The sequence below is a fragment of the Felis catus genome, chromosome B4 (genome assembly GCF_018350175.1).
Source record: "Felis catus isolate Fca126 chromosome B4, F.catus_Fca126_mat1.0, whole genome shotgun sequence".
NCBI lineage: Eukaryota > Metazoa > Chordata > Mammalia > Carnivora > Felidae > Felis > Felis catus.
Genome location: NC_058374.1, coordinates 25,215,866 through 25,232,638, shown reverse-complemented (window position 1 = coordinate 25,232,638; position 16,773 = coordinate 25,215,866). Strand labels below are relative to the sequence as shown.

The 16,773-nt window shown below is 38.4% G+C and overlaps 2 protein-coding genes across 8 annotated transcripts in view; one reads left to right on the top strand and one right to left on the bottom strand.

Annotated features, from left to right (window-relative positions):
- The window catches only part of ACBD5 (acyl-CoA binding domain containing 5), a 46,828-nt gene extending 35,166 nt beyond the window's left edge, over positions 1–11,662 (bottom strand). For 3 of the 6 annotated variants that reach the window (XM_006933328.4, XR_002743690.2, XR_002743691.2), the window contains exons 1-4: positions 10,438–10,599; positions 10,082–10,253; positions 5,130–5,250; positions 3,166–3,238 (exon numbers count right to left, since the gene is read on the bottom strand). In XM_006933328.4, coding sequence (XP_006933390.1) covers positions 3,166–3,238; positions 5,130–5,250; positions 10,082–10,253; positions 10,438–10,452 — 381 coding nt within the window. In that variant the 5' untranslated portion in view covers positions 10,453–10,599. Of the gene's footprint in view, positions 1–3,165; positions 3,239–5,129; positions 5,251–10,081; positions 10,254–10,437; positions 10,600–11,602 lie in introns of those variants that run through there. The other 3 variants (XR_002743692.2, XR_006600366.1, XR_002743693.2) reach the window with 3 other exon arrangements.
- Positions 11,568–16,773, top strand: part of ABI1 (abl interactor 1) — a 146,096-nt gene continuing 140,890 nt past the window's right edge. Inside the window, exon 1 of one of the 2 annotated variants that reach the window (XM_045061034.1) lies at positions 11,568–11,889. In XM_045061034.1, coding sequence (XP_044916969.1) covers positions 11,791–11,889 — 99 coding nt within the window. In that variant the 5' untranslated portion in view covers positions 11,568–11,790. Of the gene's footprint in view, positions 11,890–12,529; positions 12,552–16,773 lie in introns of those variants that run through there. The other variant, XM_019834089.2, reaches the window with a different exon arrangement.

The window sequence follows — 16,773 nt, the reverse complement described above, 5'->3', positions numbered from 1 at the left end:
TTAGTTATTCCTTTTTCTCAAAGCTAAAATTCTATTAAATCATTTTATTAATTTAAAAAAATTTTTTTTTAAGAGAGAGAGAACACGAGCAAGGGGGGGGGGGGGCGGGCAGTGAGAGAGGGAAACAGAGATTCTTAAGCAGGCTCCAGGCTCAGCACAGAGCTCAACACAGGGCTCTATCTCAAGATTCTGAGATCATGACCTGAGCCAAAATCAAGAGTAGGATGCTTAACTGACTGAATTACCCAGGGATCCCCCTGTTAAATAATTTTAAAAGAATTTTTTATTCCAGGGGCACCCCAGCTCACGCTCTCTCTCAAAAATAAACGAACATTAAAAAAAAAAAAGAAGAAAAAAGGGGCACCTGGATGGCTCAGTTGGTTAAGCAACGTACTTCAGTTCAGGTCGTGATCTCACAGTTCGTGAGTTTGAGACCAAGGTCGGGCTCTGCACTGACAGCTCAGAGTCTGGAGCCTGCTTTGGATTCTCTCTCTCTCTCTGCCCCTACCTTGCTCATGCTCTGTCTCTCTCTCTCTCTCAAAAATAAATGAACATTTACACAATTAAGAAAAAAAAAGAATTTTTGATTCCAGCAACTTTTTCAATGATATTTCACTGGCCAGTTTATAAATTACAAAAATTTTCCATAAAATATTATCTATTATAAGATATAAATTAAATTAATGAGGTTCTTTAACATTTGAATGCAAAGGCATGGAATGAGATTTATACTAAAAGAATAATTCTAGGGGTGCCTGTGTGGCCTGATAGGTTAAGTGTCTGACTCCTGATTTTGGCTCAGATTACGATCCCAGCGTTGTGGGATCAAGTCCCATGTCGGGCTCCACACTGAGCATAGAGCCTGCTTAAGATTCATTCTCTCTTGGGGTGCCTGGTGGCTCAGGCGGTTGAGCGTCGGACTTTGGCTCAAGTTACGATCTCATGGTTCGCAGGTTTGAGCCCTGCCTCAGGCTCTGTGCTGACAGCTCAGCACAGGAGAATAGCTCTGAAGAGCAATAATACGGTGAACTGTATTTATAAATACAATCTAACAACTGCTTCAGTTAGAAAACTATTGCAATTAAAAAAAGTGCCAAATTCAGTAATCAAATTTTTGGGATAATGTACTATCCCACACCATTATTATATTTTAAGTCATCTCTATACCCAACATGAAGATAGAACTCACAACCTTCAGATCAAGAGTTGGATGCTCTACTGACTGCACCAGCCAGGCACCTGCCTTCCCACATCATTATTTAGAAGATGCAATTTTATCTAATGATGTCCACAAAGCAAAACTCTGGAAATACTTTAAAAGACTAATCGAATTTTCAACCAATGGGTATCCTAACATTTTCAGATTTACCTCTAAAGGTTTACTATAAACTTTATTATATTCACAGTATGAAAAATGAAATTTTAAAAGTCTGAAAGGAAATAGCTGGTATATTATTTTAATTAGAGAAGTAGTCACAGAAATCTACGGGCACAGTGGAAGTATCTTAAGACAGTTAAAAGGCAGCAGTATAGTTTAAATCCATCTCCCTCCCACTTTAAACTGTGGTTACATCATTAATTAATCAAACTGGACAGGAAAAATGGGTAAATTTTACCTAATGTGTCAATTCAACTTTACATTATAGAAGCGTGTCCTTAAAATTGTAATATTTAAAATAAAGAAAAGGAATGGTTACCAAACCAAAAAGGCTTTAGATTTTCTTTGTCTTTCTGCTTTTGAAAGACTTCGTTGTTATATTACTGATAAGGTTAACAGCCAAAAGGACTAAACTCTGCCTTCTGTTATAGATAAACCAAGTCCACTGAATAAAAATTATGAAAATGTAACAAAGTGCACAGCTTTGAGTATGAAAGAGATTAAAACAAAATGAAACAAATGAGTCTGAATTGACCAAACAGGAACTAACACTGTTGAATCATCTGGCAAAAGAACTATTCCTTTTTAAATATTTTCTTTATGCTTAAAGACAATTTATTTAAAATTATCAAACAGGGGCGCCTGGGTGGCTCAGTCGGTTAAGCGTCCGACTTCGGCTCAGGTCATGATCTCATGGTCCATGAGTTCGAGCCCCGCGTCGGGCTCTGTGCTGACAGCTCAGAGCTTGGAGCCTGTTTCAGATTCTGTGTCTCCCTCTCTGTGACCCTCCCCCGTTCATGCTCTGTCTCTCTCTGTCTCAAAAATAAATAAACGTTAAAAAAAATAAAAAAATAAATAAAAAATAAAATTATCAAACAGACCTAAATCTCAGAACTTCTGATCCAGTTTCAACATAAAAATGATCCTTTATAAAGACACTATGATTACCTTTAAAATCCATGATTTCCTCATAAATTTACTTCTCAAAACAATCCCTTGAAACAGACTTTAAAGTTAGCAAGGGATGCCCTCCTTACTAATTACCAGAAAAATTAAAAGCATCCTTATCTTATTCTGGTTCTGAAGGACCTCTGCATTCACAGAAAAAATGCTTGCTACTAAGAAGTCCAGGGTTGGGAATATCTCAATTTGTGAGTCAAAACTTGATGAGAACACTGATGGGCAGGGCTGTTAACTATTTCTTCTAAATAAAAAGTTCCAAAGCAGAAATGCTTTCAAGACAGCCCAGGTACTTCCCACATTCTTAAGGAAGGGACTTCAGTATTTTAAAAGACTCCTATTTCTATACTTTCTGAAGCAGCTGACTATGGAGAAAGGCAGGGAAGATGGAAAATAAAAAAAAATCACATCACCATGTGATCTTAAGGAAAAAACACTTACCTTAAGATGAACTTTGATGAGGGGAGCCTTGGTGGCTCAGTCAGTTAAGCGTCTGACTTCAGCCCAGATCATGATCTCACTGTCTGTAGGTTCGAGCCCCATGTTGGGCTCTGTGCTGACAGCTCAGAGCCTGGGGCCTGATTCTGTGTCTCCCTCTCTCTGCCCCTCCCCCACTTGCACTTTGTGTCTTTCTCTCTCAAAAATAAACATTAAAAAAAAAAGATGAACTTTGATGAGACAGATAAAACCCTAATAAATTCAATAACTTAGGTTTTGTATTCTAACATATTATAATCTCCTTGTTCCTTAAAGCAGCTAATTTGCCTGATAACAAAATTAAATTAGACCTGCTCTGAATATTTTCTACTGGGAATTATTTCCCCTACCTTTTTCATTTCTTCAACATATGCAATCATGGCTTCCTCTTTGGTCATATCACCCAGTGAACTCCAAGCATCCCTAGAAATGGAAATATTCAAATAACAAAAAAATACCTGTCTTCCAATTGCTCAGAATACAATTTGTAGTCAATGCTATATGGTTATTAATTTAAAACAGGCTCTCTACTTAAAGCCTACGCAAAGATAATATGTTTCCAAAGGATCTCTTTAAATGTACCACCTTAAAGAACAATATCAGAGGAAATAAACTGTCAAATTAAATAGTATTTAAAAGTAGTAATAGCCCATCTATATATTATAAACTATATAAACTATATTATATCACTATAGAGCAGATACTATAGACTATTGATAAATATTTGCTAAGAACTCTTCAAAAGTTTTATATTATAAACAGCAATGACAGAAAGGAACATTTTAGAAGACTATATGAAATGAACTATCACAGCCATGTTTTAAAAGAACAGGAGTTTGAGTTTAAAATTTCCATTACTTTAAATAAGAATCTAATGTATACACTCAAAAAATAGAAATGGTTTCCTACTTCTAAAAAAACAAAAATGTGAAGCACAGGCAATTTTTAAACCCACAGACAATGAGAATACAGTAAAACTTGGAGTGCGAGTAACTTGCTCATCCGCAAGATGAGCAAACTTTTTTTTTTTTAATGTTTTATTTATTTTTGAGAGAGAGAGGCACAGAGCATGAGGTGGGCAGGGGCAGAAAGAGAGGGAGACAGAATCCACAAAGCACACTCCAGGCTCCGAGCTGTCAGCACAGAGTCCAACGCGGGGCTCAAACCCGTGAACCATGAGGTCATGACCTCAGCTGAAGTCGGACACCCAACCAACTGAGCCACCCAGGTGCCCCGGTGAGCAAACATTTCTAATAAATTTTAACTTGATAAACGGGCGATATCTTGCAATATGAGTAGCACGTGATGCCGAAGTCACATGATTGCAACTAAGCCAATGGTTCTTGAAATTTGCTTTGATATACGAATGCTCTGGATTATAAGCATGTTTCTAGGACAAATCATGCTCGCAAACCATGGTTTTACTGTAGACCTTTGAAATTTTTGCCTAAAATGAAAACCTTTCTTTTTATGTATTTTTTCCAGAAGCAGTTGATATCTACCAATGGTCAATTCTGAGGAAAAATTATAAAGTAAATACATCAATTTTCTTAAAACAGATTAAATACCATATTGCTATTACATTTAACCTATTATCTATGACCATTCATAAAGAACTTAGAGGAAAGTATAGTGCTAACAAATCCTCAAAGGAGTTTAAGGACTTTCAATTCAGGGTAAAGAAATTCAGCCATCAAAATGTGTGGCTCTTAAGATATGCTTCACCAATTAGTATACTCTGTTCATAACGTACTTTCTATGTTACAGAGGTAGCTATGGATATAACTTTTTAAAGTATATTAAAAATCAAATTTCAAAAAAAAATCAAATTTCTATTCAAGTACAGTGGGAAGGAGTGACAGCTTAGTTAAAAAGTTAGCACAGTAGTACCTGAGTTATGTTCCTAGTTACTTAGGAATCATCTCAAGGTTCAGAGCAAACAGTGTCATTTGACAAGTAAAAGTCATTACTTTTCCCCGCAGGTAAAACAGGCAGGAGAGTTTATTTGTTTGTTTGCTTAACTGAGTTTGGGAGTTGCTCTTGGTATAAGAAAATGAAAAAAATTCCATAAAAGGAAAGACTAACTGAAAATGATTTTAGATGCACCTACCCCTTTGGGTTTTATTGTTTTCCTCTCTTCCCTGAGACTTCTCTATTTGTATGAAATTGTGTTAAAAGCACATGGAGGATAAAAATTGGATCTAGTATGTTAGAACACCTTATGCACAGAGTAACACATAACCACATAAATAAGTCATATGATACTTATGTCATTAAAATAAAATTTCTTTCAGAGCTCTCTATATAAAATTACCATTTATATCTTCCAATAGGATCCCAGAATCCAGGCCTCGACAGTTTACAGGGTCCTTCAGTTGCCTGCTTATAGAAGCTATAGAATTTGAGCATCATTTCATTTGTTGGCTGAAATGAACCTATTGGAGACATATTAAACATAAATCACCTGGAGAATTCAACTGATACTAAGGCTGTAAATCAGCTTAGCTATACTAATAGTGATATTTAAATATTTCATTAATAGTACAATCATTTACTTCTGTCTTATAGAAACAAACGTTATGGCTGTCCGTTGCTTTACTCCTCTGACTTAAAAAATGTACACTCTGCTTAATAAAACCTCAACATTAAGAAATTCAAGGCCTTTTGGTCAAATTTCAACTTCTCAGTGAATAGGAAGTCTGGCTAAAGTGAACCAATGTCTGCTGTGGTAGAAAAAGAATCCAAGATAAAATAGATTTCTCACTTCTTACCTCTGTAATTTTGACCACATCAATTTATTGATAATCAATCAGTCTTTATATATGTCTCTAGTGTATCTGTGATCTGTTTTTGTTAAAAGTTTCAAAATGTATGAATGAGAGCTCTAAGCTACAATACTTAATAATAGAAAAAAATTGGAATGCAAATGTTTTATAATAAATAATTGACTAAATTGTTATCATACATATACACAACAGGATCATTTATAACTACAGCCCTTAAAAATTATATGGTATGAAAATATAAACGACTGAGAAAAGTTTCACAATCTACTATAAAGTGAGAAAATAACAGTAGTTTAAAAATAGCATATCCAGTACAATCCATTTTTGCAAAGTAAGTATTCATACACATAAAAAGCAGAATAAAAGGAAACACATCAAAATTTTAAAGACGATATCTCTGGATAGTAAGTATACAGATCAATTTTCCTTTTTTTTTATTTGTGTTTTAAAAATTTTTACATTTGGGACCTCATCAAAATAAAAAGCTTCTGCACAGCGAAGGAAACAATCAGCAAAACTAAAAGGCAACCGACAGAATGGGAGAAGATATTTGCAAACAACATACCAGATAAAGGGTTAGTATCCATAATCTATAAAGAACTTATCAAATTCAACACCCAGAAAACAAATAATCCAATGAAGAAAAGGGCAAAAGACATGAATAGACACTTCTCCAAAGAAGACATCTATATGGCTAACAGACACATGAAGAAATGCTCAACATCACTTATCATCAGGGAAATACAAATCAAAACCACACTGAGATACCACCTCACCCCTGTCAGAATGGCTAACATTAACAACTTAGGCAACAACAGATGTTGCGAGGATGCAGAGAAAGAGGATCTCTTTTGCATTGTTGGTGGCAATGCAAGCTGGTGCAGCCACTCTGGAAAACAGTATGGAGGTTCCTCAAAAAACTAAAAATAGAACTGCCCTACGACCCAGCAATTACACTACTAGGTATATATCCAAGGGATACAGGTGTGCTGTTTCGAAGGGGCACACGCACCCCTATGTTTTTAGCAGCACTATCGACAATAGCCAAAGTATGGAAAGAGCCCAAATGTCCATTGATGGATGAATGGATAAAGATGTGGTATATATATACAATGGAGTATTACTCAGCAGTAAAAAAGAATGAAATCCTGCCATTTGCAACTAGGTGGATGGAACTGGAGGGTATTATGCTATGTGAAATTAGAGAAAGACAAATGTCATATGACAACACTCATATGAGGACTTTAAGAGACAAAACAGATGAACATAAGGGAAGGGAAACAAAAATAATATAAAAAACAGGGAGGGGGACAAAACAGAAGAGAGTCATAAATATGGAGAACAGACTGAGGGTTACAGGAGGGGTTGTGGGAAGGGGGAATGGGTTAAATGGGTAAGGGGCACTAAGGAATCTACTCCTGAAATCATTGTTGCACTATATGCTAACTAATTTGGATATGAATTGAAAAAAAATATATATATATAAATTGTTTTTACATTCAATGTGTTTATATATTACATTTATATCAAAATTATTATAATAAAAATTAAAACTATAAAAAGATATTTTATAAACTTTCTAGATTGCATAATAAACACACAATGTGTAACAATCAAAAATTAGTAGTTTATAAACATTGTGAAAATTACAACACAGATAAGCTGAGAGCTGGTGTTTCGGGTTTACCAGGAATGAATAATTAATTCCAAAATCACAGTAACTATTATCTACATAATATATGCTCCTTTAGGAGTACCTATTAGACATTATTTCAATAATATTGTCCTCCTTTAAATACCAGAGGTTAAAAAAAATGGGAAAATTACAGTTAAAAGGGTTACATATTTTTTAAAGCTTTGAAATAGTTTTATTTGAAAAAAAATTTTTTAAACGGTTGCCTACTTAAATAACACAAATCTAAAACACCAAGAGACTCATCTCAAAATATCTTCAGTAAGTCACAATAAGATTAAAAATTTGTTTTTAGCATTTATTTATTTGGAGAGAAAGACAGAGAGAGAGAGAGAGAGAGAGAGAGAGAGAGAGAGAACCCAAAGCAGGCTCCAGTACTATTAGTGCAAAGCCTGACACACAGCTCAATCCCACGAACTGTGAGATCATCACATGAGCCGAAATTAAGAGTTGGCCGCCCAACCAACTGAGCCACCCAGGCGCCCCAAGTCAAAATAAGATTTAAAAGTTTATTTGTTGGGGTGTCTGGGTGACTCAGTTGTTTGAGCATCTGCCTCTTGATTTTGTTCAGGTCATTATCCCAGGGTCCTGGGATTGAGCCCCGAGTCAGGCTCCGTGCTGAGTATGAAGCCTGCTTAATACTTTCCTTAAGATTCTCACTCTCGCTCTCCCTCTGCCCCCTCCCCCACTTACACGCTCTCTCCCTAAAAAAAATAAAATAAAAATCTTTAAAAAGTAAAAAACAGTCTTATTTGTTAAGGTGAGTGAAATATACATTAGAATAGATTACAGCAAAAACTGTTAACGTATTGAATATACTCTGTAAGACACTAGATAATCTGTCCTCAAGGTGTTTGCTCACGCATAACATATTTGACATGTGTATTTAAAATGTTATCTAAGAATTTAAATTTGTAAAGGTCAAGGGCAAACCAAACATAGATGCTATAGGATTCATTATAACCTCAGACCTTAAATAAAGATTAAGCAACAAGGAACAAAAAAACAGATCTCACCCTTTGCAAAATAGTCCAGGGCAGACCATACCAATTAAAGAGTACAATTATTATTATTTTTTTTTCAATGTTTATTTATTTTTGGGACAGAGAGAGACAGAGCATGAATGGGGGAGGGGCAGAGAGAGAGGGAGATACAGAATCGGAAGCAGGCTCCAGGCTCTGAGCCATCAGCCCAAAGCCCGACGTGGGGCTCGAACTCACGGACCGCGAGATCGTGACCTGGCTGAAGTCGGACGCTTAACCGACTGCGCCACCCAGGCGCCCCTAAAGAGTACAATTATTAAAAGATTTAATAATTCATTATAATAAGACTTCCAGCTTCAATTAATATCAATTTAATTTCAGGGGATAACAGTACACTGAATATCATCCAACACAGGCCATTTGCCAGGGTACCTTAACCTTGTGATAGCTTCTTAAATGTTATGTGAATAGTTTATATTTACATGGGTTTAATACAAAATATATATCAACAAAGATAGTAGACAAGAGACATCAAGTTCTACCTTTAACAATTCTCAAAAAATTATAAACATGTGTGGTTTAGAAAAAGGATAAAGATACAACTTATGTAAAACTCTTACAGTGATGCCTTTCTATAAACTCTCTTAATCAGGCAGTTAGAAAATCAACAGCTAAATAAGTTCCTATATTATTTTTTTAGATGTTGTTCATTCACTCTTATCTTTCAACCCCCTCCTATGAACTCCAATTCGATGTCTGAGATTACAGAAGGAATACTATTTTCTATTTGCTTTCAAAACCCTTTAAATCTGCACTTTATGAATTTTTATTAAGTGGTGTTGGATATTCATTTCGAAGCCAACAGATGATTAATTAAAATCAATTAAGTAGAATATATTAAATACTATAATAATATATCAATGAAGTATTCAGTGAATTTTACATTCTGGCACAGTAACAGCGCTTAAATGCGACATTAAAAAAATACAAGTTTATTGTGAAAAATAATTCATATAATGCAGAAGGACATGAAGTAAAAGATAAAAGTCCCCCTCCCCAAACTTCTGCACAGAAAAAAATACTTGAATAACGGCTTTAAACTTCCTAATATTGGTCCAAACCCATAGAATTACAAATTCAAAAAGCTCTGTAAATTCTAAACACGGTGTATTTGAAGAAAACCACACTTGGCCACATCACAGTCAAACTGCTGAAAACCAAGGATAAAGAGAAAAATCTTGAAAACAGCCTGAGAAATGACACAAGAACAACTGGAATGACTTTTCTCCTAAACTGCAAGGAAGGCCCAATATAAGTATAAGAAAGAGAACGCTAGTGTAAAGAAAATAGCACACACAAAAAAGTACTAAGTATATATGTATTTATTAAAATAAAACATTTTACAAATGATTTACTGTTCTTTCCTTTCTCTCCCTTCACATCAAAAGTTTTTGGAAGGTTTAAACAGTACAGTTTAAGAGTATGCACACCAGGCATACTACCCATCCCAGTTTTTGTGTGTGTGTTTTTAAACATACCCAAATCCGCAGTCATTAAGTGGCAGACTTTGTTTTCAACAAAAACTACTCAAAATCTGGATAACATATTTGTCTTTTTCTTGAAAATTGAGCAGGTAATTAATTCATTCTTTACTTCTTCAACTACACTCCTTTTAAACGCAGAAATGAAGTAGGTTAAATAAGCAAGACTACAAGCAGAAATAAGGTTAAAGGAGGCGAGGTTAAGAAACTGGGGCCTCGGGCCTCTGCAGGAGGCTTGTTCAGCGGGGGCCCAGCGCACTTACCATTTTTCGGCAAACTCTGGATCACCTTCACCGCCGCCTCAAACCTGGTTTCGTGCACGGATCTCGTGTCCGCCATCTCCAGCCGCCAGCGCCGGCCCCGGTCCCGGTCCCAAGATCTGTCGGCTGGAATCAGGCAGCAGCAGCACCAGCTTTCCCAAGAGCCTGCATGAAACTGGAACATGGAGCGCAGCCGCGGATCAACATGCCCAAAGGGAGGAGGCCCACGCAGCTGGTCAATTCCCCGTTGCCCTGCCCTATCCAGGCCACACAGACCGGGGTGGCCCAGCTCTTTCCTCCTCCCCGGGGCGTGACCTAGACCGAGAAGCCGGCCCCGCGGAGACAGAAAAACAACTCACCGAGAGGAAAAGCATCTCTAGCACAACACGGAGGGACTCCGGCCACCAGCGGTCGCGGAGCCTCTCTCCCACCCACAGGACCCTGGCGGAGCAGCCACACTCCCCATCCCGACAGGGTCCGTGGGTCCGTCCGCACCCTCCCCAGAGCCCCGCCCCAGAGCCACTAAAGGACCCACTAGCTGCCGCCGCCGCTGCCGCTGCCGCGCAGCCGACTCCACCCACTCGCCGCGTCCGAGGAGACGACGCGCGCTGCAGTGGGTCCCCTGAGTAGGGCCAGAGAAGAAGCCAAGGAAGAGAAGTGAGATGTGCCGGGTCCTCGCTATTTTGAACAGGCCGGACCGCCGCGTCTGTGCCAGTGCAGCGGGACTGTGGGAGCACACAGGGAACGCGGGATTGGATCCTTCGCCTGGGCCCAAAGCGTCGGTACCGCTGGGCAAAAAAAATAACCCTACCGTCCACAGCTCCTCCTGCCCTCTTAGGTTAAGGTTTGCAGAAGGTGATGGGACATAAGCAAAGGGCTTTAGATCCAGATAGGCTCTGTGCGAACATTATGTTCTGCCATTCGAGTTCTGTGACCTAGAGCAAGTTACTTAGCCTCTCCTTTGGCAATTTTACAGTACCCTCAAGGGTAGATGAAAGAATTAGAGATTTTTGGATGAAAGTGTTTAGCAATACTTGATCCGCAATACTTTGACAGCTTTAGCCGCCTGGAGCTAAGAACGTCCGAAAGTAATCTAACCAAAGGAGTAGGGAAGATTGCCAGCCACTAGCCTGGGCCGGGGAAGGGAGGGCACCTTCCCCAGCACCACCACTAACATCTTGTCCCTGGAAGCCGGGCATAGCCCAACTTCAGCCCGATTTAATAGGAGGCAGGGGTCGGGGGAGGGGGCATTGAGGAACCAGTACGGATTGTCAACCCTAAAACGGGTACCGTGGGCCTTCAACTGTCTACCATAACGCCTTGCAACCTCAGGCACCTAGAATAGCCCCCAGGCCCAGCGTGGGGAGGACTAATACGGATTTGGGAGATAGAGTCTTGCGGCCCGGAAGTCCTCAAATCGCCAGGGCCTTTCTGAGCTCGGGTTGGGTTAGGCGGGTTACTAGCAGTAATCTAAGCGCAGACGGTAAATTACTCTTCCCTCTGAGCCGCACTGCCGGCATTTACCTTGGCATTGCCCGGCAAGGCCCGTCCGGTATTGTCCCCGACGCCCGCCCCTCGCTCTGCCCCGTGGACTTGTGGGAAATGTAGTCCCCGCCCGCCCCCCTTCTCTGTGGCGCTTCCGGATACCCTTCGGAGGCTGGCGTTCTTCCCTGTTCCGGTTTGGTTTCTCCGTCCCGCAGACGCTCGAGCCGATGCGGCGGAAATCCTGCCTTCGCACTGCGTCGCCCTCAGCTGTTTCAAAATGCCACATCCGCTTCCCGCGAGAGGGACCCTCAGTGGTCTTGTCAGAGGTGTGGTAACGTGACCGGTGTGACTTGGAGCACGGGGGTGTAATTTTTTTGCTCCTGGTTGCTTACTGACTTTGAGGTCAAGGATGTGAAAGCAAATGTCGTTTAGGTAGTAAGGACGACCGCTTTGCTGAGTGCCTGGTGTTTGCCAAGGCAGTGTCGCTTATTCCAAACGCTATAGGGTGTTTACGAATGAGGAAATGGAGGTCTACGGTAACGGATCTGCCCAAGAACCCACAATTTAGTAAGTAAGCAGAGCCAGGAGTCAGTCCAAAAAACTCTTGCTTTAGATCTTGGACTTTTTCCAGGACACCAAAAGTGTAAGGGACTAGCAATTTTTGTAGTTTACTCAAACTAGGAAAACTACATGTTTTGATAATCTGCTTCCCCTACTTTTTTTTTTTTTATTCTTTTCAAATCCAATCTATTTAGTCATGCATACTTATAAACAGACTTGGGTGTTTATTTCTAATCTAGGACTTCATTTTGACAACTCTTCATGAAATTTATGTAGTAAGCAAATTTACAACATGTTGGTCTTTAGTAAGGATGAATAAGAATTTTCTGTCCGTGATTTATGTCCAATTTCCATTTGCAGGTAGTGTGGACTTCCAATCAAGGAGAATAGCTTAAGGAGAAAGAAAATTGAGATTATTCAGATGAAGGTATTTAAAAGTAGCTCATTCATATAGCTGTGCTGGTTCAGATTTGGTAACTCCTCCTGAAACACAATGATGAATATGATGAATTAGTTCCTAGGCTGCCTTCCATTTATGTGAACAACCTACAATTCTACCTAAAATATATAAAAAGGTAAACATTTAAAAATCTAACATAGATAAAAAGACAAAATGAGAAAAAAAATACCCTTGAGAGTGATTTGGAAATGCCATCTATTATGAATTGAATGTTTGTGTCCCCAAAATTTGTATGTTGAGGCCCTAACCTCAATGTGACTTTATTTCAAGACAGGGCCTGTGATAAAGGTTAAATGAGATCATAAGGGTGGAAATCGAATCTACTATGGCTAGTGCCCTTACAAGAAGAGGAAGAAACACCATAGCTCTTTCCCTCCACTATATGAGGACATAGCAAAAGGGGACCACCTGTAAGCCAGGAGGAGAACTCTCACCAGAAACCACATTGGCCAGCAACTTGATCTTGGACTCCCCAGGCTCTAGAAGTATGAGAAATAAACTTCCATTGGTTAAGCCACGAAGTGTATGGTATTTTAGTATGACACCCCAAGCAGACAGAGATTCCAGTCATATGTCTAAAAGTCATAGCCAATGCAAAAGAACAGGAAAAAAATAAGGCATAAATATAAGAAAGAAATTATTATTTTTAGATAGAATTGTCTGTCTAGAAAAATAGCATTGAGTAAACTAAAATACTATTGAAATTGTAAGAGTTATAGTTTACTCAAACTAGGAAAACTACATGTTTTAATAATCTGAAAGAGTTGAGAAGGTGAATAAGGTAAATATTCAAAATCTATAGTTTCCTATTAGAATATTGGAAGACAAAAATCAAGTCCAGACCATTTGCAATAATGTGAATGGAACTAGAGGGTATTATGCTAAGTGAAATTAGAGAAAGACAAATATATGACTTTATTCACATGTGGAATTTAAGATAAAAAACATGATCATACAGGAAGGGAAACAAAGTTAATATAAAAACAGAGAGGGGGACAAAAGGTAAGAGACTCTTAAATATAGAAAACAAACAGAGGGTTGCTGGAGGGGTTGTGAGTGGGGGGAGGGCTAAATGGGCAAGGAGCATTAAGGAAGACACTTGTTGGAATGAACCACTGGTTTCTACTCTTGAAATCATTATTGCACTATGTGCTAACTAACTTGGATGTACATTAAAAAAAATAATTTTTTTGTTTAACAAATAAAAATATTTTTTAAATAAAAAAATCAAGTCCAGATGGATTAAAGACTTAAACATGAAAAGAAAAACTACAAACCTTTAGAGAATAAGACAGTCTTAACTAATGCAACAAGATTAGGTAAAATAAATGAGATATAAGAATCAGGAAAGAAAAAGTAAATATTACATTATTTGCAGGTGATCAGGTGATACGTTATTCACATAGAAAATCTAAGGGAAGGGAAGCTACTACTATTACAACTAAGAAAGGATTCAGTAAAGTTGTTGAACATAAGATCAATCAATAATGATGCTTTAAAACAACAGTTATATTACAAAATGTAGTAGAAAAAATATTCACAATAGCAATACATTCCAAAGTTCTAAAAACAAAAGATGTTTAACATCTTTTTGGAGAAAAATTATAAAATTTATCTGGACATGAAAGGCCAGAATAAATAGACATATGGTAGTTATATCCAAAATTATAAAGATGAAAATTCTTCCCAAATTATCCATAAGTACAATATAACTCCTTTTACAATCTCCATAGGACTCTGAAGAACTTTATAAACTAACTAAAAGTCCTACAGAAAAGCCCAGAACAGGTAAGATGATTCTGAAAAGAATGTAATGGAATGTTCCATTAGGCAGGGTGGGCTAACTGCTACCATCAAGTACTGCAGTATTTCAGAGGCTTAACACAATAACGTTTATCCATCATGCATATCACAGTCCAATAATAGTGGCAGAAGAGCAAGGGGGAGGATGATTCTGCTCCATTTAGTCTTCCAGGAGTGCAGGATCCTCTGTCTAGTGGCTCCATCATCCCATAGGACCTCAGAGTCCTCCACTGGATCTCCTACATCCAGCCAGAAGAAGAGGTTATAGGGAGAGGGCATGGAGAATCTCAAGGGAGATTTTTAAGAGCCAGGTCTGGAAGTGGCAAATATTGCTTTCCATCAACACTTCATTGGTCTAATTTAACTTCAATCACGACTGAAAAATTTTTAGGGGCACCTGCGTGGCTCAGTCGGTTAAGCAACCCACTCTTGATTTTGGCTCAGATTATGATCTCACAGTTTGTGAGAGCAAGCCCCATGTCAGGCCCTGTGCTGATGGTGCAGAGCCTACTTGGAATTTTCTCTCTCTGTCTCCCTCTCTGTCCCTCTCTCTCTCTCTCAACATGAATAAATAAACTTCTAAAAACATGGCTGAAAATTTTTAGTATAGGTAAGTTTCTAGAGAAAAAGAAAACTTGGCAAACAAACAACAGTCTCTACCACAGAAGATTGATCCTGCCAAGTGGCATACTTAAGAAGCATTAGCAATAAGTAAGTGTGTGATATTGATGGAAGAAAAGCCATTTAGTTTATAGTGGGACAGAATAGAGAACTCAGAGATAGGAATTAAAAATTATTGGAGAAAGTATGAACTATTTAATAAGTAGCAATGGAAAAACTCTATATAGAAACCAAAGAAATTAGATAGATCCTTATTATATACACATAATAAATTCCACACAGATTAAGGATTTAATGTGTAAAGTTCATCTTTAAAGTTATTAGAAGAGAAATAGGACTGCTGCATTACACAACTCCAGGGGTCACCATTCATGCTGTAATGTATATTAATTAGCGCCCCCTGAAGTTGTGCAGCACATTGGTCTTGTTTATGGTTAAGTGTTAAGGAAAGGATTAGTTAAGCCCCCAAAATAGAATTACAAAAAGAAAATATGGATACACTCTAAGTTTAGGCTGCAACAACTAAATGCTATAAACTGGGTGGACAGTAACTTCTCATAATTCTAGAAGATGGGAAGTCCAAGACCAACATGCCATAGAGTGTGGTTCTTGGTGAGGACCCCCTACCTGGCTTGAAGGTGGCTCTCTTTTTGCTGTATCCTCACATGTCTTTTCCTTGATGTGATATATGTTCCTTGAGAAAGAGAGAGAGAGAGATCTCTTTCTCTTCATCTTCATATCAGGGCACTGATCTCATCAACAGAGTCCCAGCCTAATCTAAACCTAATTACTTCCCCAAATGTCCCACCTCCAAATCGTGTAACACTGAAGAAAAGAGTGTCATTATATTAATTTGGGGTGGTGGATATAAACATTCAATACATAACCATACATTTGACTACATTCAAACTGAAAACTTTGGTATGAAAGAAGATACATAAATAAAATTAAAGCATGTTATAGATTTGGAGAGAGTACTTGAACACATGTGTTGAGTGATACAGTCTCCAAATCCATCTTTCTTCTCCTTTGTCTCTGTGGATATTATAAAAAGCCAAAAATTCAATGTCCTTGACTCTCCTACAGCTAAAGGTATCCATGTGTCACTGGTCTGGTTTATGTATATAATAGACGTTGCTCAATAGTGCTTCTTTGAAGGTTTGAAAAAAAATTTTTTAAATGTTTATTTTTGAGAGAGAGAGAGAGAGAGAGAGAGAGAGAGAGAGAGAGACAGAGTGTGAGCGAGGGAGGTGCAGAGAGAGAGGGAGACACAGAATCCAAAGCAGGCTCCAGGCTCTGAGCTGTCAGCACAGAGCCTGATGTGGGGCTCAAACTCATGGACCATGAGATCGTGACCTGAGCTGAAGCTAGACACTTAACTGACTGAGCCACCCAGGCGCCCCCAAAGGTTTTTAATGGGTAAAGATTTAGCTGGAGCGCTCCTTTGCCCTTTTTAGCCTTTGCCTTTTATCCTCATCTGTCTTCTTCCTGAAATGTTGTTGAAATAGATTGAAGTATAGCAGCTATCTTGTCCCAGGTGATGCAAGCCATGTACCAAGGAGGTGAAAGTCAGGACAGAGAGGAGCCTGGATCCTTGGTAACATCATGAACACCTCCACCAGCCTTGTATGGTCTGTGCAAAATCTCCTGATCCAAGAAAAATATAAATATGTCTTTCTGTAGGGTTTTGGTGCTTGAAGCAAAATGGAATTTCTATTTTTTTTTTTTACTTATTTATTTTGAGAGGGAGAAAGAGAGAGAGAGG